This window comes from Zosterops lateralis (genome assembly GCF_965231275.1).
Source record: "Zosterops lateralis genome assembly, chromosome: 3".
NCBI classification, from domain to species: domain Eukaryota; kingdom Metazoa; phylum Chordata; class Aves; order Passeriformes; family Zosteropidae; genus Zosterops; species Zosterops lateralis.
In genome coordinates this window covers 77,043,253-77,064,809 of record NC_139764.1, presented here as the reverse complement: position 1 = coordinate 77,064,809, position 21,557 = coordinate 77,043,253, and the positions used below count along the sequence as shown (strand labels likewise).

General features: G+C 39.0%; 1 protein-coding gene across 1 annotated transcript; it reads left to right on the top strand.

Moving 5' to 3' along the window:
• Positions 1-184: 184 nt before the first annotated feature.
• Positions 185-20,344, top strand: CASP8AP2 (caspase 8 associated protein 2). The gene is made up of 10 exons (XM_083856290.1): positions 185-297; positions 1,387-1,462; positions 2,568-2,648; positions 4,022-4,122; positions 5,282-5,356; positions 6,548-6,663; positions 8,381-10,884; positions 11,887-14,776; positions 16,333-16,432; positions 17,733-20,344. The coding sequence occupies exons 2-10, from the start codon at positions 1,414-1,416 to the stop codon at positions 17,787-17,789; spliced, it is 5,973 nt and encodes a 1,990-aa protein (XP_083712416.1). The 5' UTR covers positions 185-297; positions 1,387-1,413; the 3' UTR covers positions 17,790-20,344.
• The last annotated feature ends 1,213 nt before the right edge of the window (positions 20,345-21,557 follow it).

Here is a 21,557-nt window from a genome sequence, read left to right as displayed (position 1 = left end):
CCCGAGAGCCATCTGCCGCCGCTGCCGCAGGACTCGCCCGCCCGCGAGCCCTTTAACTCTGGGGCAGGGAGGCGGCGGAGGGCGGGCGGTGACGGAGGCGGCAGCGGGTGGCCCCGGCTCGGGCTGCAGGAGCGTTACGCCCCCGGCGGCGGCCGCTCGCGGAGGCCGAGCGCGGCTGTCGGGCGGTAACGATGTCCCTGGAGGGGTTTGGCAGCGGGATCGCCGACAGCAGCAGCCGCCGGGATTAAACCTTGGGTTTCCCGGGAGCACCGCCGCAGTAGCGGGGAACGGCACCAGGTGAGCGCGCGTGTGTCGTGCGGGGCAGCCCCCAGCGGCCGCGGCCCGGGCCTACGTGACTAGCGATTCCCTCGAGCTCCGGCCCGGAGCAGGCGGGAGGCTCCGGGCTCGTCCCGCCGGGAGCAGCGGCGATTTCCCGCGCTCGGGCCGGGCCGGGCCGGGGCGCGCGGTCAGGAAGGGGCGAGGGGGCGGGGCCGGGCCGAGGGGGCGGGGCTGGGGCGCCCCGCGCGCTTCGCTTTGGCGCCAACTGCTCTGGCCTGGGGGCGGGACTTGCTGGCGTCACGGCGGCGGATGCGCCGTGCGGCTGCGGCCGTTGGCTGGCGCGGCGCCGGCCCCGCCCCCCGCGCCCGGCCTGCGGCACCGCGGCGGCGGCTTTGGCCGGTGAGCGCCCCCGGCCTGCGCGGGGCCCGCCGCACGCACCGCACCGCGCCCCGGTAAGGCACGGCACCCCGGGCACAGCCTGCCCGCCCCGCTGCCGGGACTGTGGGAGCCGCCACCGGAGTGCTCCTGCCCTGACCCCGAGAGGTCCCGAGCTCTTCCGCCGTGGCAGGAATCGAGAGGGGCGGGAGCCCGTCCCGCGTGTGCTGGGGGGGAGGCCCGCGGGTGCGGAAGGGCCGCTGCCCTGAATGGGCCGGGGGCTGCTCGGTGCCTGTGCCAGCCCCCAGCCTGAGCCCCTGCTCGGTACTGGTCTGACTGGGGGTATCAGACAAGGGACATTTGCTCTTAAATGGTCAGTAGGGGAGAAATCAGAATTGTCAAATCATATTATTTTAACTGGCTACGGTGCACGTTCCGATAACATGTTCATAGAATGCAGTGCTGATTTTCGTATCAAAATTTCTTTGTAGCATCAATAAGTGACAGTTAATGATCTTCAGGATGCTTATTCAAATAACAGATAATTTCCTATGTTCCTTGAAAGCTGATTTTGTTACCTCGATCCAAGAGTTTTCTCATTCTAGCGCTGGATTTTGTTGAAGAACAGGGCCCACAGGTCGCTCAGTACTTCAAGAAGATGCTACTGCTTTATGTTTCTGTTCTGAGACTGCCCATTAATTGTTTCCCTTTGCTCTGATGTTTTACTCGTAGATGGGGAAGCCATAGGGAGTTTGTATCATGGCAGCGGATGAGGATGGACTGGGACTGTATGATATCCGCTACAGTGGTAAGGAGTGTTAGATTACTTTCTGTTTTGGGGGAATTAATGCAAGCAGTCTTAGGCAAATAAATAGGTCCAGAAATAATTAGAAAACTAATTTGGAGTTATGACAAATACTGATGAGCTTCAAACGTAATTAAATGGCTCTGGCACAGTATCATGCAAGGTATATCCCATTAGTAAGTTTGTATTTAAGACCATACCTGTATACTTTGGATTTCTGGAACATTTTGAGGGGGTGCCCAGCACTGATCTCTCCCCTGTCTTCCACGGTGTATAATTTAACCTTCAGCTGTATCTTAATGAAGCTTGCATTTGAACAGTTAGGGGCACTCCTCCTTTGTTTGCTGTTTGTAAGAGCCAATGTGCTATCAACTGCCACAGTACCCATAATCAGGGTACTCTTTATTTCCAGGTCTGCAGTTGGTTGATTTGACACATGTTTGGGAAGTTCCCAGCCTCAGAAGGACTGTGGATATTGATGTTTTTCTTTATAGAAATAATATTTGTTGCAGAAATGGAGAGGTTCACATAGAGGAGACGAGAGTGATAAGAGACATTGGAAAAAGACATGAAGAGAGACTGAGGAGATTTAGATTAAAATACGTTTACAGAACCAGTTAGTGTGTGAGTAGATGGCAATATTAAAGCAAATTGTTTGTATTATTATACAGACTGCTACAATACTTTCTTTTTAGCAAGAAATCTTTCTTTTAACAGTAGTGGTTTTATCATACCAAATATTTTATTTCTGTTTTTGAGTTGTATACGTTTTTTGTTCAGTGTATTCTAGAAAACAGTTCCAACATTAGATCAAGTTTACTTAATTTATCATGTTAAAAGTTTGCTTTATGTACTGTTCTTGTAGTATTTACGAACTGATCTTACCAGACTGTCTTTGCTCACTGATGACTAAAGATCTTTTCTCCACAGTAGCAGTAGTTTCCTGGATAAAATTCCTATTTTACTGGTCTGTACTATTGCTTCTACTATTTCTACTAGTGTAGAATCACAGCTACACTTACTTTATGAGAAAGATAGAGTTTGCAGTTTACTGAATGATTACTTTGGCTTTTTTTTTTTTTTTTTTTTTTTTTTTTTTTTTTTTTAGCTGAAGCTTCCCCCTTCAAGGAAGGAGATGAGAGCTCGGTGGATATTTATGATGGCTTGGACAGCAGCTTGTCTGTTTCTGGTAGGTTAATTGTGTCTCACTGCTTGGCTTGGAACATTATAGAGTCTCTGCTTCTCAGGCTGATTTCAAGTAAAACAATATTTGGTTTTAAGTTTACATTCAGCTGGTATGAAACATATGCTTCAGTGGGCAACTTGTTTAAATTCAAGACATATATATTAGGCTGTATAAATGATGCCCCAGGAAATTCTTAAATCTATTAGCTGATTGAATGAAAGACAGCTTTCCTCTGATACTGGCTATTTGAAGATACTTGGGCATGTAAATGGATGCAGAGAAACCTTAGCTATTTTATCTGTGCTTTGATAATACGACATTTTACATTGGGAAAAAACCCTTTATTTTGTGTTTTTGTAAGCTTCAGGACCAGATCCAACAATCACTGATCACTAAATCCCCAGTGAGAAATCCAACACCTACTTTCTATGTGATACATTAAATTCAGGATATTCTTTCAACCTTTTATTATTTTCCAAATAATTTGACATTCTAATGTAAATTAATTTCATCTTTTAACTTATTTGAAGGTGAGAAATAAATGGATCCAGCACGTGTTCTTTTTTGTGTGCCTTAGAGTACCGTTTAATGAAATGCTGTTTCTAGTATTTAAGCAATTATTTCTCTCCTGATACTACTGCTGTAAGACCACTGGATTTTTATGAAGAACAGTACTATATCCTACAGACATAAAACGTCTAGATCTCTTTTTCTCATTTTGCATTTTGTATTTCTTAAGTTTGTATTTTGCATATGGGGACACATGAACTTTACTGTTTAGTAAACAGTAAAGACACAAGGGGCAATAGCAATGCAATGGAAACATTTTATATAGTCCAGTTTTGAGGGACCTTGGTTTTTTAAATTTCGAGAGAGGAGTGGTGAGATCTTTTCTCTGTATAAATAAGATATTATTTATACATCTTCTTGCATTGTGTTAGTAATGCTTTTGGATTATGGTATTGTCCGCAGGATGGAAGCACAGCTTTGATACCTGACTTCATGTATTTGTCTGCAAATGCATCTGTGTTTCAAGGGTGTCATAAGCCAGGTCCTGTATTTGGTGGATGGAGCACCCAGGCTGATATGAGGAAGAAGCACTGTTATTAAATAGTTTGGGTGTTTGCTTGTCAGTTGGTTACAGTTGGTTGGGGTTTTCATTTCACTTTCATTTCACTTAGAGATGGTTATTTCAAGAAATTTCTGTACCTTATTGCAACATGCTATGACATGAGCATATAATATTTTTTGTGTGTTGTTCCCTTGTAAATCCAGGAAGTAAAACCCAAATGCACAGACAGTATAGAACAGTGTACACAATGCAATGTGGCTAGAAAAATACCTTCTTCCTTATGTAATTGCTTTTCTTTATATAGACAATTTTGCTCCAAATGCTACACCATCTAGAAGTGGCTTGAATTTATTTGATGAGATATTAATTGAAGAAGGGACTGCAAAGAAAGCATCCTATGATGAGGTATGTATTAATATGGAGAAAAAACTTCTAGTGTTTTGCAGGGGGGAGTTTGTTCCAAATTTCCTCATGTGAAAACTAAAGTACAGAAAATGTTGTCAGCATGCTCGCCTTGTAGGAAAAATAGGCTGTTTTTAAATGAGTAAAAACAAGAGTGTGCAAATAAACTTTTAACACAAGTTCATCTGAACAAGTGAATCCATCACTCTGTGACATGATTTGTTCCCATTTCTCCTCCTTCACATGCAGTTCATTTATCAGCTGTGTTATGGGAAAATGTATTGCGGTTTCCCTGTAGTCAAGCATCTGGTCATGCATCTGATACAAAGCTAGTCTTGACATTTCTTCCAGCAAGTTTTACCAGAGTAAAGCAGATAAGTCCATGACCTATCTTATGTGTTGTTAAGTTCTGTCCTTGAGACTGAAGATGGCCGTGCAGTAGGTAACTGCTTCTAGCAAATCAAGACAACACTCACTTAAGTAGCATCATCAATCCTGGACTGTAAGACACATTTAAATGGCATGAAAGGGACAGATGTTATAGAACAAGCAGGAGTGAACTCTCCAGGACTCCAATGAGTGATGAAAAAATCACTTGGCAAGTTTGAAAGTTGTTGACTGTTTGTTTGAATGGAAGTTGTCCATTCTCCTGTGAAAAGCTTTGTAACTATCTACCTCTAAAGAAGAGGTCATTCCAAATTTATTTTACTTTGTGCTCTCAGCAGGATTGTGTCCATTGCAGTCTTTCTACAGTCCAAGTTTGTTTGTAGTAGGTTTTTGTATGTTTTTCCTTACCTGTTTTGTATTACATAAAATCTGACAAGAGAGTCCCCATCTATTTGGCTCTCAGAATTCCTGCTCCTTGGTATTTGTGTCTTTAATTTCACAATAATATGACTTCCTGTTATTCTTAACCTATTACTGTGAGGCAAGCACAGATAGATTTCCTCTTATCTGAGTGTTTGTGTTCTTTTGGAGACCTGTATACCAATTGAAGTATATTGAAGCCTTTTGTTTCAATATGGCCTTCATATGTTTCAATTGGGGAAAAACAGATGTTTGTAATATACATTAGCATGTTAACTAACTATAGATCTAGAGAAGTAACTCTTCTGTATAATTAAGTCCACTTCCATGCTGTTAATTCTTCTCTCTTTGACAGTTGCAGGCAGAATATGGAAAATGTCAGCAGCAAATTAAAGAGTTGATGAAGAAATTTAAAGAAATACAGGCACAGGTATTGTAGTTCAAAGGGAAATATTGTTAAGATAATACAAAGTAAATTGAATATTGCTTTGAGAAAGCAATTTCATGTTCCAGACTTGATCCATTGCATGGATTGTTTGCAAAGCACCCCTGCAGATGCTAGGAGCTTGGTCTGCCTAGGATGTTGGTGGGGGTAGCCTACTGACAGGATCAGTAGGTAAATCACTTTGTTTCACAAAGTTGTGTGCGTTAAGACTTTATTTGGTTAAAAGCTATTTTCTGTCTTCTTAATTAGAAAGTAAACATGTCAAATCAATAGTTATCAGAACGGTATCCAGTACTCCTGTTTTTTTAATGCACTAGGGACAGGGCTGTAAGGTAAGGTACCTGAGCTGTCATTAGAACTGAAAGCAGATGTCTCTGTTGCTTTGAGTATATTGCCATTCTGATAAGTCTGAGCTGCTCTTCAACTTGAGCGGGTGTTCCCTTGCTGTTCCATTCCGTAGAGCTGAATTATTTGGGGCAATTCTGCAGTGTGCTCTACTGCATATTATACATAACTGCCAAAGGTTCTAAGGTCTGTAATGGTAAGCAGCTGCTGCCCTGTGACACTTCTGTATTGTTTTCTGAGAACTTCTCTGCGTTTCTGAGGGGGCTTTGCTGAGGACAATTATCAAGAGAAGGGACTATTTCTAGGGTTGATAGTGTTCTGAATATCATACCTAGAAATGTTAGAATGATAAAGCACCCAAAGTTGGTTTCAATACCTTGAAAGAAATACAATTAATTACCCTTTTTTCTCTGAAGGCACTTGAGAGCTACATCTCTCATTTGATGCAGTGACCAAGAAAGTAATAAATTGAGTAAAAGAATGAAGCAAAGAGGTGCATTATAATTTTTTTGCTCACTTGTTCTATGGCATATTTCAGTTTTACTAAATTGTATGCCTGAAATGTTTGAAATAATTACCAGGACCACAAACAGAAGCATAAATGTGAGTAATTCTTTAAAAGAAACCCCAAAGAACACTTCTTTGGATCTCAATAATTTTGATTTCTTCAAAAGAGTTTTTGTATGTTTTATTATCATTTTGCCAACAATGGGACATTTTTCTAGTGGTTGTCTTGCACTTTTTTTCATTACATGTTTGGATGCCCAAGCTAATTCTTTTTTTTCTTCTCTCCCTCTCTCTTGCTGTCTGTTTTATATATATTTCAAATAGAATATCATTCTGCAGAATGAAAACCAGGCTCTCAAAAAGAATATTTCAGCCCTTATCAAAACAGCAAGAGTGGAAATTAATCGTAAGGATGAAGAAATCAGTCATCTGCATCAAAGGTACAAATAGACAGTAGAACTGAAAACACGCTTTTGGTCTAATCACATTTATATAGTTATTAGAAATTTGTGTGCGTGTTTTAAGAAAAATTAATGAAAAAAATCATTAGTTAGTAAATTATTGTGTAGTTTAGAACCAGCACAATCAAAGGAAATACGTATCTCCTTTGCCTGATGAGATCTTTGGTTTCTATTTAAGAAACCAAGAAGGAGTCCAGTGGCGAGCATTTGCATGATTTTTTATTTGTAACCCACTGTTCCTTGTGGGTTATCTAACCATCTTGTCTGTTTGAAAGCATTACTTCACTAGTTTTGAAGCTGAATGGTGTCTGTTTTATTGCCTCAGACATGAATTCCATGTAACTTTTCAGACAACAGCTTAGAAGAAATAGATTATATAATATTTTCCTGGCAAGATATGAAATCCCTGTCTCCAGTGGTGGGGAATAATAACTAGAGAATTCTTGGTTATTTCTGTGTACCACTAATGTTACTGGAAGGAGTTGAAAACAGTGAAGTATGAATGGGAGAGTAGCTGACAGTAAGGTTTCTGAACTGTGTAAAATCAGAGATTGGATTCAGGATGTCAGTTTATCAGAAGGTTACCTCATTGGTACTTGGGACACACATCGTTGGCTTGTTTGTATTTTGTTTTGACCATTTGATATTTTCTTGCACCAAAATGTGTTGTTAAGAAAGTTCTTTTAACATTCCTGTGCCAAAGGCTATGTGGCTATAAACTGTTCAGGTTTCTTTGCTAAATACAGAGAATTACTAGGCACAATAGCTGTCATTTTCACACATTTGAGTGCGGTATTCTGAATTTTAAATTAAATTCTTTGAAAAACACCTTTTTTGTTTTGAATATTTCACCACTTTATATACTTTACAAGCTCCATTGCAATACCATCTGATGGTGGTGAAAGTTTGTGAACAAGGTGTTTTGGAGGCATCCATCATGGAAAATTGTGGGGAAATTGGCATGTTGAAATCTTAGAAACATGCCTTGTCTGCTGCATCGTTTATAGTAAGTTAGCTTTTCTTAAGCAGTGCATGTATGTTAAAGATTATTGCAAAGTTAGTATCTCTCAGGGAATTATTAATGTTTATCTCAAAAGAAACCCCTCAACTATAAAAGCACAAAACCAAACAAACACAGCTTGGACACAATTACATTAATTGCACTTTCTAATTTGATATTTAAAATTATTTTTAATATGATGACTTCTCAGCAATAGCATGTGACCTTGATGAGACTTGGTTATCATAATGTATTACTTGTTTTCTAGAGCTTGAAACAACACCCAAATGTATTTTATTTGCTTATTGATGGTTTTAAAATTATTACTATTATTTTAAATCATCAATGCTGCAAAGAACTTTTTTTTTTCCCCTGGGGGAGAGCTTTTTTTATTGCTGGACAATGAAATACTAATTTCAATTACTGAAATTGTTAACTAGGCTCAATACAGTATTTTTTTAATAAATCTTGATTTTTCTTTAGATTAATTTCTTTTGGAAAATACCTATATAAATAATATTCTTTTGTTCTGTGCTGATGGAAATTATTAAATGTGTTTTTATATCACCCTTTTTTTTCCAGCTTGAAATTGAAAGTGTTAACAATTTTTACAGATACACGGATTCCTTGCAGTTCAGCCTCAGTTATGTTTAAATAAATTTAAAAATAACGTAACTTTTTTCTTTTTATAAACAGGCTATCGGAATTTCCCAATCATCGAAGTATTTTCAGCAGAACATACCTTCCAGGATCAACTAAAACAAAAGATTCCAAAGTCAGACCTTCTGATTTTGGTGATAATATGAAGACGGAGCATAGAATGAAAAATGACTGTTCCAAAGATGTGTACCATAGTCACTCATCTCATAACACGGACAGTGGGAAGTCTGGCTCTGAAAAAAGGAACACTCCACTTTCGCTGAGGTACCCTGCTGAAGAGCTCTGCAGTGATGGTACTCACACGTCTGCACTGAGCTATGACCATACCTCCAGCAAGGATAACAGAAAGGAACGAAAAGAAACTAAAAGTAATGAACAGCACAGTAGGGGAAGTGTCAACAAACACAAAAGAGAAGTACATCAGAGCCCTGGAAATGATGGTGACGGTGAGGAGGGGAATTTGGATCCTCAACAGAAGCCGAAAACCCTTTCAGAGAAGGCTAGTAAAAATGAGTTGCAACAAAAAAGTCAGAACGTGAAACTCAAATGCAGTCCAAATGTAGAAAGAAGAGTAGAAAGGGGTGTTTCTTCCTGGGAGAAACAGACGGATGGTAAAGACAGATGTCAAACAAGAGGCGAATTGTATGCTGATGAGAGATTACAAAATGTATTTAAAAAGGACATTAAAACACATGATAAAGGTGAAAAACATGCTGGCCAGAAAAACAAACCGAATGAGAAGCTGCAAGAACAACCAAGGAGGCCTGGTAGGGGAAGCAGTCCACACTCCAAGAATGAACATTCAAAGAGTCTTCATGAATCACGTAAATGTCGTGTGGAAGAGTCTAGGAAAGTAAAACACACTGACAGCAAGAGAGACAGGGGAACAGATGATCATACCTCTCGAGAAGGAAGGACTTCACCTTCTAATTCCAACAGCAGAGAGCATAAATATGCACGCTTGAAGGAAAGTAGTAGTAGTAGACATGAATGGGAAACAGCACATTCCAAATCAGAACGACACAGAACTGAAGAAAAAAGGAAAAGGGAAAGAGAGGATCAGGATGAAAACAGACATTTTAGAAGTGAAAAAAAAGTTGCAAAAGAGTTTTCTCACCAATCTGTAAAAGACTCCAAGAAAGGTACACACATTACAAAAAGTGAGAGAAACAAATCCTCTAAGCTGGAAGAAACATCGAGAGCAGCCGATAGCTTAAAAGATTATAAGATACCAAAAGCTAAAGGTAGTCGCACTGGGCCAAAAAGCAAAGACTTAAAACTTAGCTTTATGGAAAAGCTAAATTTAACTCTTTCTCCTAATAAGAAGCAATGTCTTTCTGCAGTGGATGGACTTAAAACACCTTCTCAAAAGGCCACTGATGAGCTAGGTACAGAACTCACATTGCAAGCAGAACTCTTAGACTCTGCCCACCATGTAGACTGTGGTCCCACAGAGCACAGACGTTCAACACTGCAGGTTTTGGACACTGCAGCTCAGAGTAGCATGGAAGCAGCATTGCCTGTTTCTGTTAGTTCTGAAAATGGAGCCTTGAAAGTAGCAGCAGCAGATCCAGCACAGTCAGAAGTGTTGCCAGCAGTCACAGCTGGTAAACCAAGCTTAGAAACCTTACCAGAAACAGAAGGGGATCAAGTACAGCCCCAGGTCTTGCCAAAGGCAGCAAAGGTGCTGGTTCCTGATGAGATGGAGGCTGAAATGCTGTCAGAAGTGGCAGGGGCTTGTGATCCGGTTGAATTGGAAGCCTCAGTAAAAACAGCAGCAATGACAGGTCTGAACCACCCTGAATCTTTGCCCCTGGAGGTGACAGAGAGTGTGGCAGAGTGTGAAGAGCTGCCTGTGACAGAGAGGGAGATGCAGGATGTTTATGTACCAGCAGCAGAAGTGGCACAACCTGAACCTGCAAGTGCAATTATAGGAGACCTTCCAGAGTCAGCAGCAGAGAAAAAAGAGGAAGATAAAGTACGGCTGGCTGCTGACATAGAAAGCTCTGCAGATCAGTGTGACTCTCAAAACGTTGTCTTAGATGACTCAGAAGCCAGAAGATCTGGTAACCTGGAGTCCTCTGGTATTGCAGATGATATCAGTGAAACAAAACCAGACTCTTTAATGGAAGTAGTTAGGGATGAGGATCACCTGGCTACAGAAAATGTTGACTGTTCCAGTGAGGAAAAGAGTACCAGTGAAGTTAATATGAGTACATCTCACTCACTGGACAGAACTCTGATAACTGATAAGGATGAACCACTAGTTGACCAGAATACTTGTGATCTGGGGCCAGACCTAACTGAAAACAGTACTGCAACAGGATCTTCTCTCAGTGGCGAAATGTGTCCTGTAACAAAAGAGAGGGAAACTAACCCAGTTTCTGTTGATGATGACAGCTCAATACTGAGCATTGATCTCAATCACCTGAGGTATATTCCAAGGGCAATCAGCCCACTGAACAGTCCAGTGCGTCCTTTGGCTAAAGCACTAAAGATGGAAAGTCCTTGTAAAGGCCTTGTGAAGACTTACAACAAAGGTATTTGAATGTGTATATTCTAATTTATTTTCTATGTAAAACTTAGAACATCCACTCATGGAAAGCAGAAATCACTTCTTTTAACTGCTTTCAGAAAAATACAAATTGTGTCTTCTTAAACTTTGTATGTCTCAGTAGTGGAAGCACTATTGGTTTTTTTGTTAGTAGTGGAAGCATTTTATGTTGCAGCCAAGATTCTAGCCATTTGAATATTAGTGCTCTAAAAATTGGAGTTGGTCTCTACTGACAGAAGACTGGTTGAAATAAGAGCTTTGTATTAACTTAGTAAAAATGTACACATTTCTTAATTGCGACTAGTTTTGCTTAGATCTCTTTAGGTTTTTCTCTGAAACTGGAAGCAAAAGTTGCAAAGGATGATACTCTTTCAAGTATTTGTGAATTTAGGTCTTCCTTGTAATGTCTTGCTGCAGTTTAAGGAAACAAAAATTCTTGAAAGTTCAGATTTCACAGTAGAAAAGTGGCATTGAAATTTGTTTTTTCTATATTTAGGAGCATAACTTTGAACAGGATTATTAAAACATTAATGGGTCATTTGTTCACAATTTGTTTTAGTTTTCAAATTGTCAAAAGAAAAGACACCTATTGTATGTAAATGTCAGCTCATAATAATGTGACAGTTATAATTTTAGCCGGTACAGTGATTAGAAAACTTGTTTAAGTAAATGGAAAGACATTAGAAAGTGATGAAAACTGCTGTATTTTTCTTTTTCCATTTGATGTATTTGTGAGATAATTCACATGTATTGCGATAAATCTCAAAATTTGCTCAAAATAAAGCTTAATTTGCCCTTTAGAGCTCAAAGAAATATATTAAACTAGCAGCTGCTGAAACAAACCACCCAAACTTTTATAGCTCAGGCTTCCTGAGTTCAAACAGATCTGAATAATCAGTTTTCAGAAGAGAATCTTGCAGGTTTTTCTGAAAATATCTGTTTAAACAGCATTCTTTATGGTGATTAGCAAACTCCTTTCTTTTTATAGATTTAGTTCCTGAAAGTGCCGTTGTCATCTGTCCCTCGAAGAACTTGTCAAAGGAGGTAAACAAAGAAAATCAAAAGCCAGTTAGCATGTCTGATGAACACTTAGAAATGGAGTCTCGGCTAAGTATCTCTTCAGATGAAATAGAAGAAGGTGAAATCATAAGTAGTGATGAAGATAAAGAAAAATCTAAATCAGAGAGAGGCTCTGAAAGTACAAAAAAGTCAAGACCAAAAGCTTCTTCTGAGGCACGAAATTTGACCAGCAGCCCACAGAATCAAAATAGCAAAACTGTGCACTGCAGTGAAGATAATGGAAAATATGTTTCTGTGCAAGTAAGCACACAAAAGAACAGAGAGAGGCATAAAAATCAGACCTTCAGATCTTCAAAGACTATGAAGAAAAACAAAACTGTGAGCATTGCTTGTCTTGAAAAAATAGTTCATGTTATTGTTGAACCATCAAATATACAAGAAATCATGCAGATGCTCAGAGCTATACGAAAGCAGATGAGGAAAAGTTATATGAAGTTCAAAGTACACTTCCCAGTTCAGCATTTTCACAGAATTATAGAATCTGGGATCATAAATTTTACAGCATTAATAAGATACTTGAACTTTTCCAAGATGTGTGCATTAAGTGATACATTAAAATTGAATATCTGTGATATTATAGAGTCAAAACTTAAGCAAGTTAAAAAGAATGCGGTAGTGGACCGTCTTTTTGACCAGCAAGTATCAGATATGAAAAAGCAGTTGTGGAAATTTGTAGATGAACAGCTTGATTACTTATTTGACAAGATACGGAGAATTATAATAAAGCTATGTGATGTGGGAGATGAGGGTGAGGAAGGGAAGTTCGAAAGGGCCGGAAAGCAAAACCACAAGATCAGTCATAAAAATGATGTGCAGAGTTCTAGAAAAAAGTCCTTGAAAGATGGTTCTCAAAAGCCTGAAGAATACATTTCAAAGCAAACTGTGGATGAGAAAAATAAGACAGGTTCACCAAAAACTGCCTTTACAAAATGTCTTAATTCCATTGATAACACAAGAAATTCCCAAACAAAAGTTCACCTCTCTAAAGAGAATAATTTTCAAAACACTCTTTCTCCACTAAAGGGTGTTAAATATGAAAAGGAAGCACTCCAGATATACAGAGACGCTAACAAGTCTGATCTTGGTTATGAGCTTCTCACAGAACAACAAGCATCCAGTCTTACATTTAATCTGGTAAGTGATGCTCAAATGGGTGAAATTTTCAAAAGCTTATTGCAGGGTTCTGATCTCTTGGAAAAAAATGGTGGCAATATCAACAGAAATGAGTGTGAATTCAGGACTCCAGAAAAACAGTTTTTAGACAGTCATCAATGCAGGGATAATGCTGCTGAACTGGAGCAAGACATCACTTCAAAGGAGGTATGCATGGATTGTAAACTGGAAGAGGATATTAGTTGGACTATTGTTTCACCTGTAAGAGCTCCCTCATTAGCATCTAGGCCTCAGATGCCTGTTGATCCAGATGTGCTGGATGAGAGCTGTATGTTTGAGGTTTCCACAAACTCAGCTTCATGCAAAGAAGATGAATGCAATTTACAGAAGAATAAATCGTATATTTCTTCTATACTCCTTGAAGATTTGGCTGTTTCCTTAACAATTCCATCACCTTTGAAATCAGATGCTCACCTCAGCTTCCTAAAACCTGAGAATAATTCTAGCTCAGCTCCAGAGGGTGTTGTCAGTGCACATTACAGCGAAGATGCACTTCTTGGAGAGGAGGATGCCACTGAACAAGACATTCATTTGGCTTTAGAATCTGATAACTCAAGCAGTAAATCAAGTTGTTCATCATCATGGACAAGTCGGCCTGTTGTTCCCGGTTTTCAGTGTCGCCCCAGCCTACCAATGCAAGCAGTAATCATGGAGAAATCCAATGATCATTTTATTGTAAAGATTCGGCGAGCAGTGCCATCTGCCTCACCAGCATCTGATCAGATGGCTCCAGTGAAGGAGGCACAGGCATCCTCAGCCAAGATTGGAAAAGGAGAAATGAGAACTGGGGGAAAAGAAAGAGACAGCCAGAGTGCCACCGTGAAACCAGATCTGGTTAAGATGGATCACTTGCCTCATGTGAGCACTGAACAAGAACAAAATCCTACCTTAGCTCAACCTCTGAAGGAGTCACACAGTAGTATTGGAAAGGAAGAAACTGCTGACTTGCTTTTAACCTGTAGAAAATCTTCAGACAAAGACAACCACAATGCTGAGAGCCCAGATAAAGGCTCTGAGCAATCTGAGGCACAGAAATTGAAAGTATCTGAAAACATAAATGAAATGCATGTTAGACCTCAAGCTTCTTTTCCTGCTGGATGCAGTACGAAGTCATGCATAACAGATGGTATTGTTAGTGGAATTTCATGTCATGCAGTGGAATCCAGAGCAGATAACGGGACTCGGGAAACTTCAACAGGAAACTCAGAAGTCAGTGATAAGAAGGAAGAGCTGGAAGAGTGCTTTGATGTGTCTATAGACCTAACGGAAGAGCTTTCTAAGGAGCCTGTAGCAGGTGAATGTGATCTTGAAACAAAACCTAGTTCAAAGACTAATGGAGGGTGTCAGATAAGTATAGATGATAAAACTAATAAAAAGAGGAAAAAGGAGACTGTCAAAGAGAATTCCAATTCAAAGAGGCAACGAAAAGGAACTGAGTCAGCAGGTGATGAAAGTAATATCAGGTCTGAAGATAGAAATTCATCACCCAAGCAATGTACCAATAAGAAGAATGAGCTACAGCAGAATAAAGACTCTTCTCCCTTGGCTTCATCTCCATCATCACCTAGCCTCTATGCCAAAAACATCATTAAGAAGAAGGGAGAAGTAGTAGTTTCCTGGACAAGGTAATTTCTGATTTGATCTGCTTGATGGCTTTAGGGTTTTTTTTAACTATATGAAATACTGAAAATAGGGAAGAATAGGGTGTTTTAGGTAATGGCTGAAGTTATTTGGTAGCTCTACACCCTTCTGTAAAAAGGGGAATGGGAGCCTCCTTTTGTCAGTGCAGGATTGCTCTGGGAGATTGATGTTCATCACTTATCCACATCTCCCAAAGCCAGAGTCCTCTTGGCTTCTGTTTTGAAAGCTTATGTGCCAAGGTAGCAAGACCTACTGTAATGTACTGTATGTCCTTATTATTTCCCCTGCCCAGTTTATTTTTTCTATCAAAAAATTCCAGCCAGGCTTGGTAGGGGGTGGAAATCCTTGATGTTCCTATGAAGCCTTGGTGACTGATGAAGAACAGCTAAAGATTTCCCCCTCTGAGGGAAGGCAAGAGGGCGAGCAGTTTTCTGGTTTTGGGTCTGAGCTGTTCAATCTGTGGAAATGTACCAGTCAACCATTCAACTCAATATATTCCAGTTTGCAGGATGTGGGTGACATGAGATGGCTGTATGTGTCAGTAATACATGCAAAATAACTGTGATATCTTCTTATTTTTAAGTAACTATAGTTGGCAGATTTTGCTGTTCTTGCTAGAACTTGATACAATCAACACTTTATAACAGGGCTTCAAAAATTTTCAGGACAGACTTTTCTAAACTATAGTTCACATATAAAGTAAGTTTCCAGGTAGCACTTCAAAAGAGAATCCGTTCCTTCACAGAAAAAAAGACAGCAAAAGCTAATGTGATTTTTTTAATGTGCAAAGCAACGAGGTAGAAAGAGACTTACAGTTTTCTGTATGAATATGACCAGGTTTTCACAGTTTCACAGTTCCTGTTTATCTTTTTTAAAAAAGACATGTACTTAAATAACCAGTCATTACATTGTTCTTTGCAATTGAAGAAAATAATTTATTGAAGTATGACAGGTTTCAAACAAGTAAAATTATTGTCTATACATGTTTTGCCTAAATTCATTGATGAGACAAACAGGAAATTGGTGACACTCCAGAATAGACTCCTGTTTTTTTATTCTCATGTGAACAGTGTATGTGCTCTTACGTTTGTTACATTGAAGCCACTTAGAGAAGTCAAACACTCTAGTTTGTCTTTGACCATCAGTGGACCTTAGGAGAAAGCTGCTGTTTAGCTGTGCAAACTGAGGCATGTGCACCTGGAACTGCTGACCCCTGTTGAATTTGAGTTCCTTTCAATCCAAGTTTAAGTATCTGGTTTAGAAGCTTAAAACTCTTTGAATTGGAGCTAATTCTATTCTAACAATCCTGCCCTTCCTAGCAGCGGAGTATTATCTCTGCTACCACTCGTTTGTACTGACTGACTCTATTACTCTGTGCTGGTAGAAGAAAGGACCCTCCACAAATTTGTTGCTGCTGTTTGAACTCACGTTCTGTAGTTTGGAAATACTCCAAATTTTATATATGCCTGTATGTATTCTTTTGTTTGTGTACGTACACAACTATATGTATTAATATTTAAAAAACGCATTTTTACTGTAGAAATGATGACCGAGAAATTTTACTGGAATGTCAGAGAAAAGGACCATCAAGCAAAACCTTTGTTTCCTTGGCCACAAGGCTGAACAAAAGCCCGAATCAGGTAGGTGATGATCATTCTTATATATACTAACAGCAATATTCCTACATTTATAATTGCAGTTGAACAAAAATCTTTGGAGATCTTCTGCAAATCTGTAGTTTTCTTTTCCTCATGTCTTTTTTTTTTGGGATTCCTGAAAAAAAGAATCTTAGATTCTGCCAGTTGTTACTTCTTAAAAATACACATTATAGGGGTATTATGGGGATTCCTCAGTACATGTTTGATTGGTATATTGGAACTGCTCCACTCTTAATCCAGGTACAAGATTGTTCTGTTGTTGGATCAGCACTTAGATAAAGAAAGGCAATTTTGAGGGGCCTGAAGCCTTTGTGCACCTTTAATAAGTCAGAAAAAGATTCAATTTAGAGCTGAGAAGAAGTATCATGATTGTGCAGAAAGGACATTTTTAATGAAGGCGTTTCTTTTTTCCCCTTTCACTTTTTAATGTAAAAGTTTCAAGAGACACAGATACCAAATTAATGTGGAATAGTCCCAGAGGTTTGCATATAACTTTATCCTTGAATTGAATTGCTCTCTTAATCAGTATGCTGTAGATCTAGAAAGGGAAAGACACATTTGACTCCATTAAGAAATCCAGCATGATTGGGATTTGGCTTTTAGGATGTTGTCTTGTATGGTTGTAGAGTTTTTGTGTGGTTTAAAAGCTATGGGGGTGGCTTGGATAAAACAATGTTATCTGTGAATTTATGCCTCTCTTCTGTTTGGTGGATCATCAATATGCTGTAGCAATATGTATACAGCAATAAAAAGTACTATCTTAGAGCTGAATGAGGTCAGTGTGTCAGCTGTAGCTATGTTCAGCAAAAAGATTTTTTACTGCAATTTACAGACCAGTTATGTAAAATCCCTGGCAGGCAGATTACACCACAATGAGCAAAAAATACCTGAAGCAACAGTTTTGTGGAGTACAAAATAAGCTTTTGTCTTTACATTTGCACCTTACTCATGGTTACGTGTGGCAAATTGAAGGCTAATTGGCTTTGAAGCCTTCATTTTTTCCTCCTTGTAGGGAAAGCTGTGTTAAACTTGCACTGGCTCTAGCTGTCTCTGATTAATCTGGAAGCTATTTCAAATGTGAAATGTATAGGAAGACTTCCTAGATGCAGTTAATCTGTTAATGGTGCTCCTAAAATTCCCCTACTAAAATTTCTTGGAAGCAAATAGTGGTAGTCTTAAAAAAACTTGATGTCAGATCAATCTGTCTTGGTTGATACAGAAGTCAGGGGCCTTAATGATTTGTCTTTTTTTTTTTTTTTTTTTTTTTTTTGTCCCCCATTAGGTTTCGGAAAGATTCAAGCAGTTAATGAAGCTGTTCAAGAAATCCAAGTGCAAGTAAACTCCAAGTTGCTTCACGGTTACAGGGCCTGGCTGTTACCTGCAGGGATGGACTGGAGCCACTGCATTCATATTGTGGGATTGCAGGGAGGTATCCAAGTCAGAATTTTACTGCATTTGGTAAATCCAGTGCACCTAGTTATTTACTTGTCTGAGTTTCCTCTGAACTTCTTTAACAGAGTAACACAGAAGGCACTTCACAAACCAAGTGGCTAGGAAAGAAAGGGCTTTGATACTGCACATGGGGCAATGTCATTTCAGGAGGGTCGTCTCCTATTAGTTAAAGGTGTTCTGTGAGTAGAGACAGGGGCAAGAGTGGGAGAGGTGGCTCTTGCTTCACTTGTTGAAAGTTCTCTGTGTGCTGATGTCGAACCGTGATGTGAAAAAATAAGAGTGCTTTGGATTCCAGTTGGCAGATAATCCTGGAAAATGACAGGTAGGTCATTTTGGTGATTTTGGAACATATCTTAAGAAGTGAGGCCTTTTTCTTTTAAAATTAGGCAGGGCAATGATAGCAATGGTTCCAAAAGTTGCTTATCTAGTAATTGAATTCTGTTGCTCAGAATGTTGTGGCTTGTTGTTAACAAACATTTGTGACAATTGTTTACTTACTAGAGATGTAAATCCAACAGCATCTGGTTTCAGAATAGTCAGTGTGCAGGGTAGCGTGAATGTTACTTTACATGAATGCTACTCTGCAAAGGCCATTATATTTTTCTGTTCCAAATTACATCTGGAAAAGGTACTTCATTTAGGTCTTCAACATAATAAACAATCTGTTTTGTTAAATAAAATATTGAGAAGTGATTTTCTTTTAAAAATTATTTTAGAAACAGACCTTTACAGTTTCATAAAATGTGACTTTGTAGTTACCAACCAGAAGCAAAACTTTTCTGTAAAAACAGGCAGTTTTCAAAAGCTTGTCAACTTGGCATGTTTTGACAGCAATTGCATCTATCTTCACAAATTGTTTAGTGCATTAGAAATTCATTATGTTCTATTTTAAAAAATCTGTTATAACTGTTTCCAGTTTTACTAGAACATACCTAAAGTGTGTGTGTGTATATATATATTTACACACACATCTCATACATATTGCTGTTTTATCCCAAATTTCTAAAAAGGTTTTGTTTTTTCTTCTCTCTGGGAAACATCCCTGGAAAGTTGCAAGGGGTTTTATTGAATTAATTAATTAATTGATTTCTGAGGTTTTATTCTCTGTGGAGGGTTGGAATTGCTGTAGTCTTTATTCAGTCAGAGCATCTGCTGAGTTCGGTTAGACTTTATTTAATAGCCCTCACCTAAGTGCATTGCCTTTCAACTTGGATTGACTTGGCTCTTTTTCAGAGTCCAGTGACCATTTCTTCAATGTCAGCATGTTTTTCGTTCCCTCTCCAACTAATGGGACAGACTTCTCTTTCTAATAAACCATCAGATAATTTGTCAGTGATGTTGTCACTGACCCCTTTGGAGTATTTTACATGTGACCTATGGAATGTGCTGCCAAAACAGTGCATTGTCCTTGTTTTAGGCAATGCTCTGGAAACTAAAAAGGAACGACTTGAGTGGGTGATGATGTCAGTTCTGGCAGTCTTCCATCTTTTGTGCTTGCTTCTAAAATGCTTGCTTTTAATGATCAAATCTCACCTTCTGTGCTATGCTGGCAGTGCCTGGTAATTTCAGTGGGGGATTGGTGCACCAACCCATGCTTGTTTTTAACAAACGTTTGTGATAATTGTTAATTTGTTGGAGATTTAACTGAAACTGTTTTCAGAGTAGTCAGTTTGCAGAGAAGTGTTCATGTGTATGGAAAAATCAAGACTCTCTTAAGAGTATTCTTTTAACCATATCCTTATGGATCAACATGTGCACAGTACTGAAAGCACTGAGGGAAGTAACTTCTCTCCACTTAAGTGCTTCCTCTTTGCGTCAAAAAAGGCAGGCAGTATTTTATTACAAAGTTGTTTATTCCTTATCTGTGTTTACTTACTTTCATATCTGTATAGGTGGTGGGGGCAGAGTTTTACTGTTTTGAATCTGACTTTGATTCCTTTTTTGTAAAGTGTGAAACTTGGTTAATGTTTTCTCTATTGTATCTATGTGTACAGGTTCCTATGTGGTCATGTAAAATATCTGATGTTTGTATATATATAAATATATGTATAAAAATAGAGCTTTGTTTAGCCAAAGATGATTTTTTTAACTATATAAAACTACAGGTTTATTTTGTATAAACTAAATAGTTTGCTTACTTGTAAGAGCAATACAAAAAATAAAACTGTAAAACTCACACACCTGTTCTTGTTGAACAAAGGTTGGCTTGGAGTGGTTTTGTACCATTGTTTGTAATTTATTTCTCCAACAAGAATTTTGATACATATATGCCAAATGTACTGTATGTAATTCTGCAGTCTTCTTTGTGAAACCTCAGGTAAATCAAAATATTTTCTAGAACTGTTGGTTAATAGCTTGACAACTACACATGCTGTGAAGCAGCATTAAAATTTACTTCTTTTAGTTTGTATAAGTGAGTAGCTGTGTTGATGTTCTGGCCAATAAACATGGAAGTTGTCGGCTGCTGCTCTGCTGTAATTACTGCTCTGAGTACATACTGCTTATTTCTTAGTGAATGTGACTGGAAATTGGAGAGTTTCATAAACTACATAAAACCCTTAAGCCACTTATGAAACAGGACCTACAACTTTAATCTTTTTTCTAGAAAGATAGGGTTAGTGTTGAGTGGAATATTACAGAGGAGAAAGACCTTTTAGTGTCCAAGACCTTTTACTGGCAGAGTGTAGTGGGTGGTCCTTTGAGTCTTACTCCAGCTTGCTACTGAAGAATAGGTCTGCTTCTATCCAACACACATATTTTTACAGCATTCTGTTTAATGGATATGAGTATTCAAAATTTTTTCCGGAGTTTAGATTCAGAGAGTGGGGTTCATGGAGATATGCATGATAGTGAAATTATGGGGCATTGAATGTTGAGAGATCCTCTCTAAGGCAATGTCTGTTGGCAGCTAAAGGTGTACATACAACAGTTGTCTTCTCTCAGGACACTTCTAGATGTCAATCAGCAACACAGCTATTCCCATTAAGGCATTCCTCTAACTGTATTCACTCTAAAACCAGATGCAAAATAATCTTTAGCAACTTGTCTTCATGAAGGGAGGCAGCAGTAATAATGCATGCTGGGGAACAGTCTTAAAGATTTCTTAGAAGAATGTATGAAATCAGTCAAGAGGCATTTCAGGAGTGGAATTGGCTTTGCTAGGAAGGATGGATAAAGTTGCAGGGGTGGCTGGCTGCTTCTTGTGAAAGGTAACTTGCTCCAGAAGGAGCAAGTCAGTTTCAGTAGTAATGGTAATATTTGTCTGTAGTAAAATGGAAAAAGTAGCTCAAGTGAAGCAAATTTTTTTGGTAGTCATGGTGTTTCTAGACAGTGGGGGTGCACTGTACAAGGTTAGTGGTTTAGGCTAAAAAAATTAGCCTAAAATGTATCTCATCTTTGTATTTCATTATGCTCATACCTGAATTGCTTTGGCTGCAGCCTGTTGTCCAGCTCAATGTTCACATCCAGTTTGTGATGGGTTCAGTGAGACAGCAGAAACCATGTGCACTTTGAAATGGTTTTGACCCTGTTGTGATGTCAGAATTGTAAAGTATTAGTACAAGGAAATGGTGCTCTGTGTGTTATAAGAAGATTACTATTAGTTCACACATACATCTTTTTCTGTTTTTCAAATGTGTGACTCCCTGACAAGAAT

Excerpts from the sequence above, each read along its gene's own strand:
- CASP8AP2 (XM_083856290.1), top strand. The coding sequence starts at position 1,414 with ATGGCAGCGGATGAGGATGGACTGGGACTGTATGATATCCGCTACAGT. Across the intron at positions 1,463-2,567 it reads GTATGATATCCGCTACAGTG|CTGAAGCTTCCCCCTTCAAG; the intron begins GTAAGGAGTGTT and ends TTTTTTTTTTAG. Across the intron at positions 14,777-16,332 it reads GTAGTAGTTTCCTGGACAAG|AAATGATGACCGAGAAATTT; the intron begins GTAATTTCTGAT and ends TTTTTACTGTAG.